This window comes from Acanthopagrus latus, chromosome 1 (genome assembly GCF_904848185.1).
Source record: "Acanthopagrus latus isolate v.2019 chromosome 1, fAcaLat1.1, whole genome shotgun sequence".
NCBI classification, from domain to species: domain Eukaryota; kingdom Metazoa; phylum Chordata; class Actinopteri; order Spariformes; family Sparidae; genus Acanthopagrus; species Acanthopagrus latus.
The window spans coordinates 29,473,320-29,492,726 of NC_051039.1; the positions used below are offsets into that span (position 1 = coordinate 29,473,320).

The following is a 19,407-nucleotide window of genomic DNA, read 5'->3' on the forward strand; positions in this document are numbered from 1 at the left end:
GTGTGATTTTAAACGCCTTTTCAAAAATGAAACCTCCTCGAGTGTAATTTAAAGTCAATACTGGATCACAGTTTAAATTGAATTTTTTGAGCAACAACACTGAATTAAATATAGTTTTTTAAAAAAACCTAAACTGAGTTTTGTATTTAATATTTCTGAATTTAAGCTAGTTTTAGCCTCAACAATGGTTTAATCAGAAATGTGAACGTTTGTTGTTGGTTTGACAGAATGCATCTGATCGAGATGGTAAAATGAATTCTGTATTGCACGGTGTGTTTAAATTTCATTCAGCATGAGGCAACAAAGGAGAAATGAAACACCCGTCCAAGACTTTTTTGTGTTTATTTATTTCTTAATGGCATTCAAAATTGAGTAGCACATCTCCTTTTTGGAGTTTCCTTTTTCCATTACACAGTGTTATGCTAACTGGAAGAGACAAAGACCACGAAAGACAAAGCCCAAAGAAATGTGATTCTTTCAGTTAGTTTAAAACCTTGGTTTCAGTTAAGTGATGAGTCCACCATGGCAGGCATGTCCAGACTATTCCACAAAGGGCCGATGTGGCTGCAGGTTTTCTTTTCAACCAAGCATTAGCACACCAGACCTGACTCATTAAATCAACTGGTCTCAGTCTTCAGGAAGTTGATTGGTCAAACTGTGTGCTTTTGACTGGTTGGAACAAAAACCTGCAGTCACACGGCCCTTTGTGGAATAGTTTGGACATGCCTGCACTATGGCAGTGCAACTCCCAACACAGTATTAGTACAACATGTGTCACCTCACCTTTCAAGAGGGCCAAATGACGGAACAGAAAGCCAACACACTAGAAACTACATAATCCTCATGGTTCAGCCCTCAGAGCGTTGTGAGATCACAGGGGAGAAAGCATGCAGTCTCATTGACTCAGTGGGGAGAAAACAAAGAAATGGAGGAATATGACTTCAGCAGCCCCCCAGGTGAATTCACACCTCAGTGATATTTACTCCCGCATGGACCGGCACTGTCAATAACACATCGGCGCACGCCTCAGGTGTCTGGAGAAGGCCAAGCTCACACAAAAAAAAGCATTGGTGTCTGGACCTTTGTGAAACATTGTGAATTAAACAGGTTTCAGGAACGTGGGAATAGAACAATCGACTGAATTGGTTTGATCTCTGAATTAGAAGGGCTTCGATTTGGCTTTAACCTGGACATGAACAGCCGTCTTCAGCATCAAAGTTCAGTGCTTTTGATATACCAACCGTTCACCGTAACCTCGTTCATGCCAAACATGGCTATAGGCCTGGCTTGCACAACTGATTTATATGGCGGTTTTGTAATGAGGGTGACTTTAACTGATATTTTTAATGCTGTACTCTGGTTTCAACCACATGCAAAAAAAAGCCCTGGGTTTGAATCCAAAGACCAGTTTCCACAAGTCTGAATGGGTCACACAGATTCAAATGAACAAGCTCACCTTCATAGCTATATTCTTTTTGCTATATTGCAGGCATGTCCAGACTATTCCACAAAGGGCCGATGTGGCTGCAGGTTTCTTTTCAACCAAGCAGCAGCACACCAGACCTGACTCATTTAATCAACTGGTCTCAGTCTTCAGAAACTTGATTGGTCAAACTGCGTGCTTTTGACTGGCTGGAACAAAACACCTGCAGCCACACGGCCCTTTGTGGAATAGTTTGGATATGCCTGCTGTACTGTGTCAATAGAACCTCTCACCCATCCATCCCCAGACCACAATAGTGTAGGGGCTAATTCGTTATACTTATTTTATACTCATGTGATTCATTATGGGAGTGCTACAGGCACTTTTACGATAGCATCGAAATCGCTGTTTGTAAAACACTAAGAAGCCTCAACACAACATGAAACTTTGATTGTAGTATCACCAGGGTCTCTACATGAACACCAGCATTGAGAACATTGTTTGTGTACACAGAGTTTACTAAAAAGAAAGTTTTTGAACAACTCACTTTAGCAGTTGCTTGTTCCGCTCGCCACCCTCCTGCCAGCTGAGAAGTATTGATTTCCAAATGCAAATTAACATGGAGGTGAGTTAAGGTGAACACAAACAATGTTCTCAATGCTTGTGTTCATGTGTAGAGAGCAAAGTTTCATGTTGGGTTGAGCCTTCTTAGTGTTTTAAAACTAGCAATTTTGATGCTATTGTAAAAGTGCCCCTAGCATGTCACTGAAAATGAGTTTGACCCGAAAACAAAAACACGGCAAATCTTAAAAGTGCCTCTTTTGTCATAATTATGCTTTTTTTAATGAGGTTTGACTCGGGTACCGGTAAACAAGCCTAGGTTGAGGAGAGCTGTCAGGTTTCTGGATATAAATAAAGTACAACTGTATTTCATTTGTTGGTTGAGTTCAAGGTAATAAGTTATTAAAGATTAGGAGGAACAAGATTTGCACTTATATGGCTTTTTACATTTTTGTATTATCATGTTAGTAATGGAAATACAAAATTACATATTCAGAAATATTGCACTTTCTTGTAGTACTTAAAGACTGTAGTAGCCCTCTCACGTGAAGACAATACCAACAGTGGCCCCGAGATAATCTGAGTTTGAGACCCCTGAGCTAATGAATTCTTTGAGCAGCTCTTGTGATCTGGCCTTGGGCTGCAGTGTCTTCTTGGACATTTTAATAAAATAATAATATATCCATAATGAAAAATCTATCTGGACATCATCAATTTTCCTCATTGAAAAAAAAAAACAAAAAAAAAAAACAGTTGTTGATGTGTAATGAATTGCAAAAACCTTGAGATATGATGCATAGATTACTCAAAATGAAACATCACCCCCTTCCATTTTATCATGCCTGATCATATTATAGGCGTTCCCCCCTTGCGAAGCCCGTTCATGTTCATTAGTTGCTTTCAGCTCACCGTTCACCAAAAATATGTGCATGTTTAATGAATGTGCCCCTTCAGAGCGTTCATGCACAACACAGATATGCAATTTTGGTGGATTGAGGACTCAAAATTTTCACAAACTGTGATTGTGGGTGCTTTTAAGTCTATGTCTGTGTGTCTGCCCTCTGACTGCATTTCTAACCTAATGTAAGCAGCTGTAAGCAGTTTTTCTATTTAATTTTTAAAGTAGTTCGACCTGACAGTTGCAGCTGCCACTCTGCACAGAATAAGCGGGTGTAGATAATGGAAGAATGGGATGGAACTTACAGCTTTTAACTTGGTAAAATGTTACTGTGACATAACAAACGGGAAAAGCCATTGGAACACAAGCAGAATATGTTTCGTTCAAGGACAATCATCACCTCTGCCAACATGAAAGTGAAACCAAGAAAGATTTTTTTTTTTTTTTTTTTTACCAAACTCCCTGACACTCCTTCACATCTCCTTTATTCTTCCTCTCCATTGCCTTTGCTGCAAGTGTTGAAGCCTCACACAAGTAATTCAGACAAAGTGCTCTCAATTTAGGTTGGATCAAAGACACACAGAGCAATGAAGTGCAAGAAAATATAAGAGTTTGTATGAAGCTACCACTCCATGAAATTTGGCAAGGAGATATATTATATTTGCTAAACGTAGACAGTCAGGGACGAAGAAGCTGGAGCAACCGTCTGACAGAGCTGTACAATGTTTTTGCTGTTGTTAAAGGGCTCATCGGGCTTCAACACAAATCTGCAGAGCACTGTGTCACTGACGTCACCTGGTGGGAAGTTTGTTGGGCTCTAAATCCGGCATTTCTGTTATGTCTTAGCTGAGTGGCACGTGTGCACGCACAGCACATGTCTGCATCACTGCAGCAAGATGAGAACGTCAACCGCCGGAGGTCAGCAAAAAATGTTAGGTTACACTACAGGGACTGTAAAGCAAATCGTTTTTTCAAGGAGTGCTTCGACAAGGGGATAACCAGAGCGCCGAAATGCTCACAGTACTTTACAGCCTCGTGTTTAACCACCTGGCACCAATTACAGGCTAAATTAAAGCAATTACAACAGTCTGCACACGGCTGGCATCAGGAAAGCTTGTCTTAATATGGCCAGAACTGCTGAAAGATGAATACAGTAATCTGGATTTATTGGTTAATTTAGGGGTGTGGGCAAATGTCGCACTGCAACATTTGCCCACACTCCTACGAGATCTACAGTAACAGTACATCTCATGGAGTGCTATAATTACCTCCCCAGTCTGCAGCTGCAGGCTCCAGCTCCCTTCTGTATCCCTACTGCTGGTCTAAAGGCTCTTTATAGAATTTGGATTCTTATTTGATCACAAATAGACTTCATTTCCTGTGTCTGCATTACGCAATCCCGCCCCCCCCCCATCCCAAACACTTCCTGAAGCTTGTCTTGTGTCTCTTCTGTGAATGGCGTCTGTCTCTCAAGGCTCCATTGGCTCAGAGCTGACCACCAGCAACGTCAGCGTGTTTATCACCTCGGATGCAGGAAACACATGGCGACAGGTGAGGGGACTTTTTTTTTTTTTTCCTTTATAATGTCGTACTGTAAAAGTTCAAGCTGAAAATGAAACTCAACCTCACTTTATTTGGGAAATATGGAAACTGTAATACCTCCGCAGCTATTTTTTGTCATATTTAAGATTATAAATAGCCTGTCTTCAAGTTCTGGGTGGATATATGAAAGCCGTTGAGTGACTTTAAAGGGGGCCGGCGTTGTTAGGCGACACACTGTCAACTTCAGTGGTGCGCTGCTGACTGAGGAACACATTGATACCAGCAGGGTTTTAATTGGGCCATGGCTGTCCAAGGCTTTGATTATGCACTTAATTAGTTAATCTTGGAAGCCTCTTTGCCACACTGACTGGTAAAAATGTTGTACCAAAATACTCATGTGATGCAAAACAACGCGAAGAGTCTCTGCAGGGTTTTGGTGTCATTTTGTCTGTGCTGGTTTATTCAACTCCATGGTGACCATGGTGCACAGAAATGTATACTTGAATAGGCACAAAACTTGGGTCAGAATGTAAATCGATCTAATTCTTCGTCCTTGTTTATTGAAAAACATGCCTTCATCTGGTGTTTATGTCTTCTTTCACTGCAACAGAAAAGAGTGTCTGCATTTGCTGGATCTGAAAACACAATACAAGTTTGCCGTCTTGGTTCAGACTAAGGATCTTCATATTATTATTTATATCTCCATAAGTACAGATGCAACCCCCTGCTACAAGGGGACAGGGGATGTTGTGATGCCATTCAGTCTGACAAATAAACAGATCCTGCACTCATCAAATAAAACTCCCACACTCGCACCCACCAAAGCACCCACGGCTTTTAACAGTTAAGCGCTAGCTGTTTCTCTTTGATAGATGTGGTGGTGGCAGGTGATCAGACTAAGGTGGGGAGTTCCCAAATCAGAAATTGGATGAAGCAGTGCCTAATAATGCTGGCCCCTAGCTTGTCAACTGCATGTGTTGCCATTTGAATGTAAATGTTGGCCCTCATGAATATTGCATTAGTCAAGTAACTGACAAAATCTTTACGCAGATAATACAAAAATACTGACTTCAACTCCGTCGAAATGACAGCTGCTGGCAGCAGCATATATATGTTATATTATGAATATCACAGACTCACACCTGATAATTAATGTTTCCAGTGAAGTGCCCAGTCTAATCACAGCATGCCATATGGAGCAGCATGGGTTTCACTGACCTTCTATCCTCTCATGGAAAATATCCTCCTCCTCCAACTCCTCCTCCTCCTCCTCCTCCTCCTCCTCCCTTGCTCACTCTGTGATTTTATCATACAGGCTTTTAATCTCCAAACACTAGCCAGTGTTCTTTTAAGATCCATCATCAAATGTAATCTTAAGGGTTATTTGAGTCCCTGCATTCAGTGCTGATGGGTGGGCCTTACCTCACTTGATCCTGATGATTTCAATTTATGGGGCCTGTGTTTGATTAAACACCTCAGTGAAAAATAATCATTACAAGCTTATCCACATTGTATGCTGTGTGTGTGTGTGTGTGTGTGTGTGTGTGTGTGTGTGTGTGTGTGTGTGTGTGTGTGTGGTGTAATATTACTTTGCTCACTTGATTGAGACAGCGCGGGTGTGTTGGACATGCAAACGGGTAACAAGCCGCTGTAGAGTGAGCACTCTGTTTTTTTGTGTCCCGGCAGATCTTCAATGAGGAGTACGCAGTGCTGTATCTCGACCAAGGAGGCGCGTTAGTCGCAATAAGACACACGCCGCTTCCCATCCGGCACCTGTGGTGAGTCGTTATGACAGAGACACCGTTTGTCACAGCATGACTAATTCCCCCGAAGAAAGCAAGTCTTAAGTTAGTCAAACAAAGGGAAATTAGTTTGTCTTGGAACTGATGGACGATATTGTTCTGTGCAGAAAATCCACCAAACCATGGAGAATTCCGCTTTTACAATTGTCATTCCATTTCACCATTCTGTGTTTGAAGCCGTAATGAGTCTGGTTTCCACTGATCAGTGACTCAGCCCTGTGCCAAATATGAAATAAAGTTGTCAGACAATTGTCTGGGTCATTAGCTTTCGCACATAGTTGGGGCGAAGGGTGAGCAACGGTGCGTTGTTCCACAGCTGTTTGTGTTCCCAGGTTGAGCTTCGATGAAGGACGACAGTGGAACAAGTACAGTTTCACCAGCTCTCCTCTGTTTGTGGACGGGGTGCTGGGAGAGCCCGGGGAGGAGACGCTCATCATGACGTAAGTGACAGATTTGTCAAAACGTTAATTAAAGCAACAAAACAAAAAATAGCCCTTCTGTCTGTGTGTGTGTGTGTGTGTGTGTGTGTGTGTGTGTGTGTGTGTGTGTGTGTGTGTGTGTGTGTGTGTGTGTGTGGTAAGGTAAGCAAACTATTGCTCTGAGTCAAAAGCCACTCAACAACATATACAAGGGCAACAAACTGCAGCCCAAATGTTTGGAAAGTGACACAAAGTCATGTATAGTTGCTGGTTATTAGTGCTTTTATTAAAAACACTGTTAAATGTAGCACATTGAAAAATATATCTATTTTCATTGATACAAAGAAATAGTTTCGATACTAAATGAAATGTTGTGAAGCTGTAACCTTTGATGAAGAAAATGTAAATAGCTGTAAACTCAACGTACAACGTACGTTAAAACTGTAAATTTACATTTAGTAGATGCCTTTTGTCGACTTACAATAATACATCCATACACTGATGGCAGTGGCTGCCATGCAAGGTGCAGACCAGCACGTCAGGAGCAGTTTTTGGGGTTCAATATGCCCAACATACTGCAGACCAGGGGAATCGAACCAACAACCTTCCAATAACAAGGAGCTGGCTACACAATCTGTACTTATCAGTCATTCGGACTCCCTAACCTATCAAAACTGCACCTGCCCTCAATTCCTTAAACACACAGGATATTGAGGTTGTGAGTGCAGAGAGGCTCATGTATTATTTTCAGGATTAGTCAGGTAGTGGTTATAATTAGGGTCACGGTAAGTCTCCAGGGGAAATATATTAAAGCCTATATATTTTACCTCCAAGTGGCCTTAGAAAGGTTTTTGTTCGTGTGTGTGTGTGTATATATATACACACATGTACTGGTCTCCTCTGCTTTAACCCGAGTCAGTGCTGGGTGCATCTATATGCAAGCCTCCTCGATTCAGCATCCCTGACTGTCTGTTTGCCTTTTCATGAATAAGAAAGATTTCTCTCAAGGTCTAGCCAACATCAAAACTGTCTGTCTCCAGATTATGATCACAGGAGATCAATGCTTGAGCGGCGAGCGACAGCGTGACCGTCCATTTGATGAACATGAAGGAAAATGATCAAAATAATGAAAAAAAAAAAAAAGAATTCCAGAGAAAACAGACAAGAAACTTCACTTTAAAAAAAGAAAGTATAAGCAGCATTTGAAATTGTTAAAGTGCACCGTTTGAATTAGTGTGTCTTCAGAAACCTGATTTATGAAGATTCCTTCTGTGTTCTTTCACATATGTCATTACAATAGCCCAGAGCTGGAGTGCGTGCATATGCTATGACGCAGCACAACTCCCTTATTGCAGCAGAGATTTAGGTATTTGGCACGTGTCACCAAAGGGTTTCCACAGCCACTTCATCAATGTTTCATGACACCTGCCACAAATGACAGACTGACAGTCGGCTCTGTTGTCGGCTCTACAGGACAGAGATGGGGCACAGCTGGAGAGACAGAGAGGGAGAGAGAGAATCGGAAAATGCAAAGCAATAGTCTCGACAGAAAGAAAAGAGTTTGGTTCGGAAAGGGCCACTGCAAAGATGATACTGGAATGTTTGCATTGAGAATAAGTTCCTGAGCGTGAAGCCTCTCAGCTGGCGGACACACCATTAGTTTTCATAAGACCATCATGCACCATTTTTGTTTACTTATTTATTTATCTATTTATTTATTTAATCAATTTGTACTCATTTTAACAGTAAGTGCCTGTCATGGTCGGGTGCCCCCAGAGCTCATTGACAGATTGATTGTGATAAATATGTTGCGGTATGAATGGTGAGGGGAGTCACTGCATAGAAACACATCTACTCAATTTTGTTTGAGATGGAATATTCATCTGGCTAGCTCCAAGTGCTATATTGTAGGCAACTGGACTTGCCTGAACTTGTCTGAGTTTTCTTTTTTTTTTTTTTTTACTTTTCACCTCTCATCCAAGGGGCTTCTTCAGTTCTAACTAACTGGAGGGGAGTTGCAGGCTTTTAAACTCTGTGTGGGAGTGTCCTTACAGAGTCGTTAAGGACACGTGTGAGCTCTGAGTTTCAGAGTTGTTAGGGCCTCTGAACAGGCCTTCATGTGGGATGTTTAGGGCTAAATGAACCTAGGTGTGAATGGATGTAAAGCTGTCTGGGGAGGGAACTCAGTACTGTGTTGTAGGTGGCTGATAAGTAGTGTCATAGGCCACCTCCTCTGTTCAAAGATGGTCTTTCCAGTTTGATATAGATGGATTGTTTTACTCCTCTTGCAAACCGTCTGTCCTCTCTGGACAAGATGTTAAAATGTCTTCAAGAAACCGAAACATGTCCAGTTGCTTTTATGAACTTTATGACTGAGAACCTTCATCGACATTATCTGGTTAGTCTTATGACCTTGGATTCTGTTTTGTTTTTGACCATTTAAAAAATGTGAATATTCATCTGACTTTCAGACGGAATACGCGGACATCATCGACATCATGTGTGTATCATCAGTTGAACTGATTGCAGCAGACAGTAATAATAGCTTTTAAATCACTGTGCTAGCACTAGGTAGCTTGACAGGACAGACAACTACACTGACATTTGTGTGCAAACTGAGGGCCCATCCCTCATCTCTCTCTATTGAAAATTAGGGGCTATTGGGAATAGTAGTAGTAGTACAATCATAACCAGGTGTTACATTGCACACTTTGATGATCAATATATATGTTGATAATTCTAATGTAATAATGTAATACATACTTGATACTTAATATGTTATCAAAACAGGGAGTATTACTACAACATTTTTTTTTTCCATTAAACTGGATTTGTTTTTTTTGTTTTTTTTGTTTTTTTGCAATGAGAGTCTATATCAATTAAAAAGAAATCACACATTTTACAATAAAACTAAATAAATCAAGCCACTTTATAAGATTAAACCTCATAAATTACCACTTGGGGATTGCTTTAATCTCTGGTCTATTACAACATTTTAAACATGCAACCATCAAGACGATAAAAAAATTGTAGTTACTGCACTCTGTCTGGTGCCAGCTGTACCACTATTTATAATTTCCTGAAACAGCTGGGCGCTGTAGTTTTTGGCAAATGTGAACCAAACAGCAGTAAATAATGCACTTGTGGGGTTCATTACCAATCTGATGTGTGAAAGGTATGCTGGATGTATTCTATGTTGTAACTACAATGCCTGTGTTCATAGTAATAAAGGAGCATGTCACTCAGTGCAAAAGTGTGATTCACCAGCGTATTACTAATGGTTTAACAATAGAGGTGTTTTGCAGAGAAGAATACGACTCAATTTATCGTTGCTTTTGGTCCTTTCATGGAATTTGTTGACTGTGAAGAAAAACACAGAGTATCATCAGCTGAAAGCTTTCACACCAGTTCTGCTGATCATTATCTGCACCATGTTTTGTCTGTAATGAACAACCTGCACGGCTGTTTTCCAGGATATTCGGCCACGTCAGTCATCGCTCGGAGTGGCAGCTGGTAAAAATAGACTTCAGGTCCATCTTCAACAGGAGGTGTACGGAGGCGGATTATCAGACGTGGCACCTACACAACCAGGTATGCTCCATGCCAGCACAGAAATGAACGCCAGCACAGAAATAAATGGACTTTTATCACACATCCTAAAAAAAATTGAAAAAAAAATTCACTTGCTTTATTCCTTGTCAAAAATTAACAGTCAACAGGCCCCTAATATAAAATGATATTTGCAAATTACCAAGAAAGCAAGAAAAAATATCACGGTTTTCGTTATCTTTATTATTTTATTATGATTCGATTTCAAATTGAAAATATAGTTCAGATGATTGTTACATGAGATGTAAGAGTCAAATATTAAATTGAAATCATAATAATGAATTATGATTTAGAATCATAAATATGACAAATAATAATAAATGTGCACCATGATGAACATGGGTGGTTTATGAGTCACTGGTGAAAGTAATTACTGCAACAGCAGGCCCAGCCCCTCAAACGTGAATGTCCGTGAACAACAAAGTTACAGGATTGTCAAGACAGTAGAGAAGCGTTTGCTCATTCGCTATTGGCTTTTTTTCTGTGCAAATGGTTATAATGTCACCGGGAGCGTTTCCCGCTCAGCTGCTGCACACAGGTCACAGGGTTGAGGCCCTCCCCTCCCCACACACTGAGGTTCACTGACCGTGAAAACATAAAGAGCCACCAAACTGGTAGGGATGGAGCTGGAAGATGATGCCTTCCGTTATCATTAGTTTGTTTAATTAGAGGCATGCTGTACAGGATTTGTTGGTCCCCCGTTCATTGAAGCTCTATTTGAAGTTGGCACGACTCCCCACCTCAGTGAGGGGGACAGCGCGAGACAGAGCAGCAGTGGTCGAGCAAGCTAGAGAATGAATGAAGGCAGCATTAATTAAATAATACAACATTAGTTTCTGATTTAATGAAAACTCTGTAAAGGAAATGCCCAAACTGAAAGCATTTGTAAATATGAAATTGTACATGGTAATGAAATAAGACAAGGGAAATATGAAATGTGGAAAATCCAGAACAGGGAATAGTTAAGCTTAAATGGAAATGTGATATTTAAATCTGTCTTAATAATGGGTTACATGTAAAGGGATTAATTAATGTAAATTGTGAATGTAATAGCAACTCAACTCATTCCTAAATTACCTTGCCCTCACAAAGGAGTATTCTGCAGTTTTTGAGCACTGATATTAGCTCAACCACTGACTCCCCCACGAATTTGGCTGCAGTTTTGCACCTTGACAAGACATAGACCAGCCATACAGTAAGTTTTAACCTAGACTTGTTCGAATTTTAGCTTTCAGTACTCAGCATCAGAACATCCAGCTCAGGATGGGGAACATACCAATGTCATCACAACATGTCTACTTTGACCCCAGCTTTACTTCTGAACAACAGTCCAAAGAGAGGCTCTGGTTTAGGGGCCCCTCTGGGACCTACAGCCTGCACCCAATGCTGAATAACTTTAGCTGTCTCCAAAATGACTCCCTTGTTTACGCATTTTCATCTTCCACTATATGAGACGCTCAGTAGTTGAGGTGAATTTTGGCACGACTGTAATTTCTACATCTATAAAGAATTTGCACTATATAGTACGATGGAAGTTATTTCAGATACAGCCTTTGATGTGCACCTCTATCAAAAGCATTATATTGTGGGAATGTTTCAGGGTGCACAAAGAATTTGGGAGACTCAGATACAACAGAGACAGAGACAGTAAAACAGTGTCAGGGTAACATAGAGGAAGTGATTCCAAGCAGCTTATGTATCTCATGTCAGAACTCTGAGCCGATGGATGCAACTCTGTTCTGCTGCATAAACAAAATCCCTAACGAGGATTTTAAGTTTTGACTTAATGGGCTATTATTACAAAATAAGATGCCAGTTACTTCATGGAAAATTCAATCTGCAGCCTGTAGTCTGTTTGGTTGAAACACAGGTTAGGTTGAGCGGGGCCACTTGATCAAATGCCAGTAATGTGAAATCGATGGCTGACCGTCTCTGCTTTTAGCTTGGCTGCGCAGTTAGGAGACTAAAGCTGGACGTCTCTCAGGTCCCAGAGCACTTATGCAGATTCCTGCTGATGCTCTGAGTGAACCAACTCTATCTCTCTACCCCCTGCATAGATTAAACTTGCCCAAAAAAAAACCCCTCAACCTGGTCAGGCCTGAGGCTGAGCCAGGGAGTTAGAGCACACCTTTATTTATGGCCCAGTTCTGTAATTGGTTTAGACACCCATATGCTCAGAGCAGGCTAATGATCAGAACTTATAGTATGGCATTCAACAAGAGTCCAAGCCAATTACTGGGCTAACCATCCTAAAATAGGTGCAATAAGTCCTGGTCTGCCGCAAAACACTACCTAAAAACAGAGGACAGTGTTTGTGTTTTCAGTCCACTGGGAAAGTTAGGGCCATTTTCAGGAGCTGGAAGTCTATTTGTGGATACAGCCTGATTTTTTAAGCATCTCACTACTGACACCTAATGCACAAAGGCTGAATGTTCTGCTGGAAAAAAAAAAACAAAAAAAAACCCTGAGCAGCAGTGTAGTGAAGGGTGTAGTGAAACATTCTGGTGTTATCATATTTTTTTGTACCCCAGCTGATTTTATATTCGCTTCCTACGCATTGATACGTGGCTAAAAATGGAACGGGTGCTGGCAGCTTTTTGCAACTGAAGCTGCTTCTTATTCGTTCATCTCAATATCTCAAAAAAAAAAAAAAAAAATCTCTAAAAAAAAGAGCTCAAGCAGCACACTCACCAGTGTGACACATGCAAGGAGGAACAGTTGTTAAGTTAAGCACACCAAACAGCACAAGCCTGTAAAAATTCACTGAACAGGGATGCACAACACGCTGAAGTAAGGCGCCAGTGCTTCTCACACACAGTGAGAGGCACACACGCTTGGCTGCACCATGTAAATTATTTATGAAGGCAAGTTCCAAGGGTAGCTAATTTTTTAAACTCTCTCCTCTCGGTTCTCTCCTGGAATCGGGCCCACAGGGAGAGCCGTGCCTCATGGGGGTGAAAAGAATCTACAGAAAGCTGAAGCCCACATCCAGGTGTGTTATGGGAAAGACATACTCTGTGTCCATGACGTCGGGCCCCTGTGAATGCACGGAGGCTGATTTTGAATGGTAATTGTGCTTTTCTTCTTCTTTTTTTTTAACCATCTTATAATACTGTCCTATTTGTGTTCCCTTCTGTATTGTTATTACAGGAGAAAACCACCACAGTCAGTTTACTCTACTGTTTTCTGCAGCTAATGAAGCCATCAGGGTTATTTTAGCTTGCGGGTGGACTCTGTACCTCCAAATCTATAAACCGAAGCCCAGGTTACAAACTGGGGCAGGAAGTTTGAAATATGTGGGTGTTAAACGTCTTATATAAAGACTCATAGTGACTGCATGCAAAATATGTAGTTTTGTATTTTTACATGAATTAGAGCAAGGTCCAACAAAAGTCCTTAATATGGAACTTAATATTCCACGAATATTCAGAATAAGAAAGCCTCACGTATCTACTGTACCTCAATCTGAAGAGTCTGATCCAATCTTAATTGGTGGAAACCCTTGATAATCCGTTCAATAGGATAGTGCCTAATTACCATGCAAACACTTAATCTGAATGTTTCTCTTTGGCTGAAATAAATCTATTCTCTCTGGCTGAAAGACTTGTGGATTGTTGAAAAGGAATCAAAACAATGAGTTGTTCAAACAAGTGTGCAAAAGAGGAATGAAGCCAAATTCCCTGGAACCAGAAACATATTCCTTCTCTCACATTTCAGCAACTATACCGTATCTTGGTTTGCTGGTCTGGTTTGAATAACAGTGTAAACAGCGTTCTGGCATCACATCACAATGTCATCAACAGTCAAGCCAGAATGAACTTTAAATTGAACTTTGGATCCTGTGTTCAGTGTGGCAGTAAAATGCAGAGAGCTTTCAACAGTGCTTTCTTAATAGTACAAACTTTCATTTCATTCAAGGGCTGACACTGTGCCCCAATTACTACAGTTTAATAGTACAAACTAGTATGTAGTATGTAGTTCTTTCATAGTATACTGTTTTTAAGGTTAGTATACAAGAAATCCATTGTTAACTACATTAGTTCGGATTTTTTTTTTTTTTTATTTATTTATTTTTTAATCAATTTAATTTCAGATTTTTCACACTTCTGTCTGTGGCCCTCAAATCTGACCCTGAAATTGTACTGGAAATCCTTAAAAATAGCTCATAAATAAGTAGTCTAAATTATTTCCTACACAGCTGGGCAATGTAGTTTTTAATGAATGTTTCTCAACCAGGCAACAATAGTCCGTACATGTTTGGAACTACTCCAACTGTGAATGTTTACCCGTTTGTCACACTGGTAACAATCTAATTTGTGAGTTGCACAGCGGGACAATGTACAAGAACACAGTAAAGACTGTGTTTGGTCTGCATACTGACATGCTGGCAACGCTTTATAACCATCACTACACCGTGTTTGTGGAAACACTAATTCATTGTATTGAATACAAACCTCAGAAGAAAGAACAAATAACAGAAGTTAAGTGTTAAAGGAACAGCTCACCCAAAAACATACACTCTGTCATTATCTACTCATCCTTACACAGATGGTGAATTGGGTTAGGTTTAGTAAAACATTAAGACCACCTAATACATTGCAACTCAAGTAAACGGGGAAAAAAAAAGGCTTCATCCAAGTCTCATCAAAAAACCAAAGACCACGTTGTTGGAAAATGTCTGATTTACAGCCATTTTTAAGTTAAAATCTTCACTGTAGCTGCAAAGTTAAAAATGTCCAGTGTGGGTGCACAGGCTCAACCATTTGTCAAGTGTGTAAATAACGTATTTTTTAAATCAATACCTAGGTTATTCTGGAGTCTTTGATTACGTCCAATGAGCTGTATGGAGCCACTTTATTAACATTCATTTTTTTTAAGGTGGTATTTGTTAATTACATATCTACTTCAGTTGTTTAGGAGAATGCTACAACTCTGTTTTACTGCCAAGCTCCAATAATGTTTTGTGGACTAAAAAAACTTCACCCAGCATTCATCATGGCGGTGGGTAGATAATGACTGAATTTAAATTCTTGGGTGAATTTATCCTTTAAGGAAGCTATTTCTAACACATTTGGCACTGAACAACATCCTTATAAATAGTGTGAATGAACACTGTCATATGTCCCCAGGTTTAAGGAAACAGGCTTTAAGTGATCGATTAAAAGATATGACATCAATGTCATGCATAACCTCCAGATTATAATTATAGAGGAGCTCTGGCTACTGCTGCTGCTTTATGGAACCTATTCAACTGCCTAAACCTGTGTCTGTATATGTCTGATTGTGTGTGGGTGTGGGTTTATGTACGTGTGGATGGTTACCTGAATGTGTGCCATCGACCATGTGCCAAAGTGGTCGGAGGAAAAATAAAAAAAAAAATCACAGCTGCTCCTTGTAGCTACTGCTGTTCTTTGAACAATCAGCAGTATTAATGTTGCTTTTCCCAAATCAGCACGTCTCTTGAGTGAGGCGGCTCTTGGAATAAGCACCATCAAAATCATAAATCACCAAGCCTAATAGCTTTCATTAACAATCACAACACTTCTGCATCTGTGTGCATGTCGTACTAATTGGGGCAATTTGTCCCTATCATTTTGGGGACACAGTGAGCGCTGCCTTTTCATTTGTAGGACAAACAGCTCGTGGGCTGCGTTTATAAAGCACCAAGGAGGCACACAACAATTGCTGTAACTACTTTGAAGTAAACACTAAAACGACATTAAGTTTATACGCTGTTTTTTTTTTCCCTACAATTGCGTATCACAATTTTAATAAGAGTCCAATAAGTCTAAACTACAGCGCAGATGATGTTTTTTTCAGCTTTGAATGTTTCATTAATTTTTCATTGACTTTTTCCTGTGAGTAATATCAGTCATTTTGGGAGTGTTATTCTAACCTGAAAAAAGTCGTCTTTAATCAAGTTTTCCAAGCACAGTCTCAGGAATGAAAAAAAAATATAAAATAAAATAAAATAAAATCAATATTCTGGCTCACACAGGGATTTGGTGGACCAGGGAACATGTGGTTTGCATCTTGTTGTGTTTAATGGAAATGTTAATAGTATCAATCGCATCCTGTGTGGGCTGATAACTGAGGATAACTGCTTAACTTAACTGCTGTGTTTGTGTCTACTCGGATCATAACAGTGATTACGGCTATGAGAGACGGACGAATGGCAAGTGCACCCCCGCCTTTTGGTTCCATCCATCATCGATGTCCAGGAGTTGCACCATGGGGATGACATTCCTTAACAGCACTGGGTAAAAGCACAGACCTGAGAGCAGAGCCGAATCGACACACACATTCTTACGAATAGTTCAGGGTACATTAATTAGTTTCTGAGGGACAAAATGGACAAGCTGGCGAACGTGTGGGCTATATGATCAAACATTCACTTTTAAAAAAACAATCATTACCCACAGGCACTGATGTAATCTAGTGCAGGAGAAAAAATACTTGTGAGTCATGTCAAGGCTTTGAAAATAGTGTGAATGAAAGATTCAGTACCCACTTCAGTGTGAAATATGACTTAAGACAAACTGATTAGGTCGTCATGGTCACATGGTTACAAGCAGTTGGCACAAAAACTACCTGGTTAGATTAAGGAAAAGATCGAGGTTGGGGTGAAAATGTGCTAATGTGTCCAGACCATCAACCCAACCCTTCTGCTTGCACGAGCTTTATCGCTCTTACACTTTTTTAAAGATATTGTAAACTTCTCATTTACTCCAAACTGCAAAGGACAAAACTAAAAAAGTGAAATAAGCTGGGAAAAACCAAGGTTTCCTGGGTGAAAGACCTGCGTTATCCAGCCACAAGAACTTGCTGTGGAGTTGTCACTTTTGCATAAGTTGCTGTAAATGTTTCCTACAGCAACAGGAACAACACCAACACTGCAGCATCAGCTGCACTGATGAGCACATGGTTGTATTTAATCTTTTAAACCAACATGGGTAAGAGGTCTTGAAAGTGCTTGCAAAAAAGTAAAATTGAACATTTACATTTCCCAGACAAATGCTTATGAAAAGATTGTCCTTTGAACAAACACTACTTTCTGCAAGTAATGGATATGATTTTTGTCCTTCGGCTGTGGAGTATTTGAGGGTGCTCTCAAGTACGCCTATTTCAACACACAAATTTGGATACTCAACCAAAATGACAGACAGTTAATATAGTAAATATGGGGTCATTTCAGAAGCAGCCATTCTCTTACACAGTTTAGAATCCTTGCCAAAGGGCACCCGGGTTATACTCCTGTTTATGCCCAGTCACCACGCTAACAACACCCCAAAGTGAGTTAGACATTTTCATTCGTATGTGTTTGGTGTAGAGTCTCCAGTGTATGGACTGTTTATGGAGCATGGCAGACAGAGGAAACATGCAGCTCACTAGACTCACTTGTATCTTTGGTGATGGCACAAGCTCAGATTTTCTGTTTGAAATGGCGCAGAATACATTTTTAGGGCTCGACTCTCCAAACCATTTAGTCATTTACTTCTCATGATTTGTAGCCATGCAGATAGCTAGTTATTCGTCCAGCTTCTGAGATTTCCACCTTTATCTATCTGCGCCCCCGTACAGTCAAGTGATTCACACAGCTTCGACAAACAAACATGTAATCAGCAGTGTCTCTTTCCAAACACAGTACCCCCGCTACTCTGGATAATTGAAATCAAGCGCACTGCTGTTATTTTTTTGCTCCTGCAACAATTGCTTTGTTTTATTCGCATCAGGGTGACAGAGTTTTTGCTCTCCCGCAGTCAGTCACACAAGCTTTTTGTGTTCTCCAACCCCAGCTACAGAAAAGTGGTGTCTAATAACTGTACAGCTGGAGTCAGCATGGAGTACACAGCCAGAAGGCAGCAGTGTCCCATCCAAGCACCCAGAGGTCTCCACCTGGTCACCAGCGAGGGCACGCTGACAGCTACACTGGGAACCAATGTCACCTTCCTTGTTTTTCTTGAGGAGGTAAACTGTTTTCTGTGCTTCTCAAAATGAACTGTTACCCCAAGAACATCTCATTATATTTAGAATGTATGCACAGTTTAAAAAACATTAAGAAGCATTTCGCATTTTGTGCAATTTAGGACCCCCACAGTTCCTTTGTGCAACAGCACTGTCATAAATACATAGCCAAGGGCTGGAACAATTTGTCACATATAAAGTAGGGGCTAACTACAAGTGAAGCTCATTACGTCCTAACAGTGGTATGTGTCTTAAAGTAAACATGTATGTAATGCTGTGAATCTACCCTGTCACTGAAGTGAGAGCAGAGCAGGAACAAATGATAAGGAGAGTGGCTGTGACGGAGAGACCATCCATACTATTACATGAAACTGTACCATCAAAATGATTTTGAGGCTGTAATTTTATGGTTAAAAAAAAAAAAAAAAGTCATGCTTTAAAGTCAGAGATAATTTCCACATAACCCATCTTTACAAAGTCTAATTCAGTATTCTAGAAAGCAGTATTCCCTTCAGACATACTGTATCAAAGTGAAAGTGACACTAGAAACACTTGTTGCATTCTTGTGTATCTCTCCTGCCAAGTGACAACCATGTTTCACAGTCAAATTGTTAAAAATGTGGAGTAGGAATTGTAGTTGGCTGATGCTGGCAGCTGTGTCTCCTGCTTGCCACTATAGACTATGTCCCCCTGGCTGGATCGTTTCTATGGGGACAAAGAACTACGCTCAGCTCCGATCATGTCATGTCATCATCATACTGCTACTGACTGGATTTGCATGATAAAATAAAACATACACAGTGTTTTGTGTCAGTATCGAATACGAAGATTTAGGACACAGTTTACACTGTAAAGCCTTCACTAACAGCCCTGATAGCCTTTGCTGGTCTTCTGAACCAAAAAGTGATTTGACATAGTGACACAGCCACACCACCATAGAGCCATGAATGGATTAAGAGAGTGTGGAGCTGCCACTCAGCCTTGCTGCCAATTTGTGACAGGAGCTAAAAAAATATGTGGCCTGAAAAGCATTTCCCCACAGAGCACCATTATAAAATACATGTCTTGGAGCTTTAAAACTGCATATCAAAACTCTTTGAGTTGTGTGTGTGAGTGTTTCATCGGTTATATAAGTGTGTGACATCCCAGTGTAAAGTAGTGGACTGTGCATGTACAACATGCTACACA

At 40.4% G+C, this 19,407-nt stretch overlaps 1 protein-coding gene across 7 annotated transcripts in view; it reads left to right on the forward strand.

Moving 5' to 3' along the window:
* Positions 1-19,407, forward strand: part of LOC119026073 (VPS10 domain-containing receptor SorCS1) — a 183,179-nt gene that overhangs the window by 142,369 nt on the left and 21,403 nt on the right. For all 7 annotated transcript variants that reach the window (XR_005077035.1, XR_005077036.1, XR_005077037.1 and 4 more), the window contains exons 12-18: positions 4,357-4,433; positions 6,111-6,202; positions 6,559-6,666; positions 10,119-10,236; positions 13,188-13,321; positions 16,401-16,514; positions 18,051-18,222. Coding sequence is in view for 3 of the 7 variants with exons in the window: in XM_037110191.1 (XP_036966086.1) it covers positions 4,357-4,433; positions 6,111-6,202; positions 6,559-6,666; positions 10,119-10,236; positions 13,188-13,321; positions 16,401-16,514; positions 18,051-18,222 (815 nt within the window). In the remaining 4 variants the exon portion in view is untranslated. The remainder of the gene's footprint in view (positions 1-4,356; positions 4,434-6,110; positions 6,203-6,558; positions 6,667-10,118; positions 10,237-13,187; positions 13,322-16,400; positions 16,515-18,050; positions 18,223-19,407) is intronic.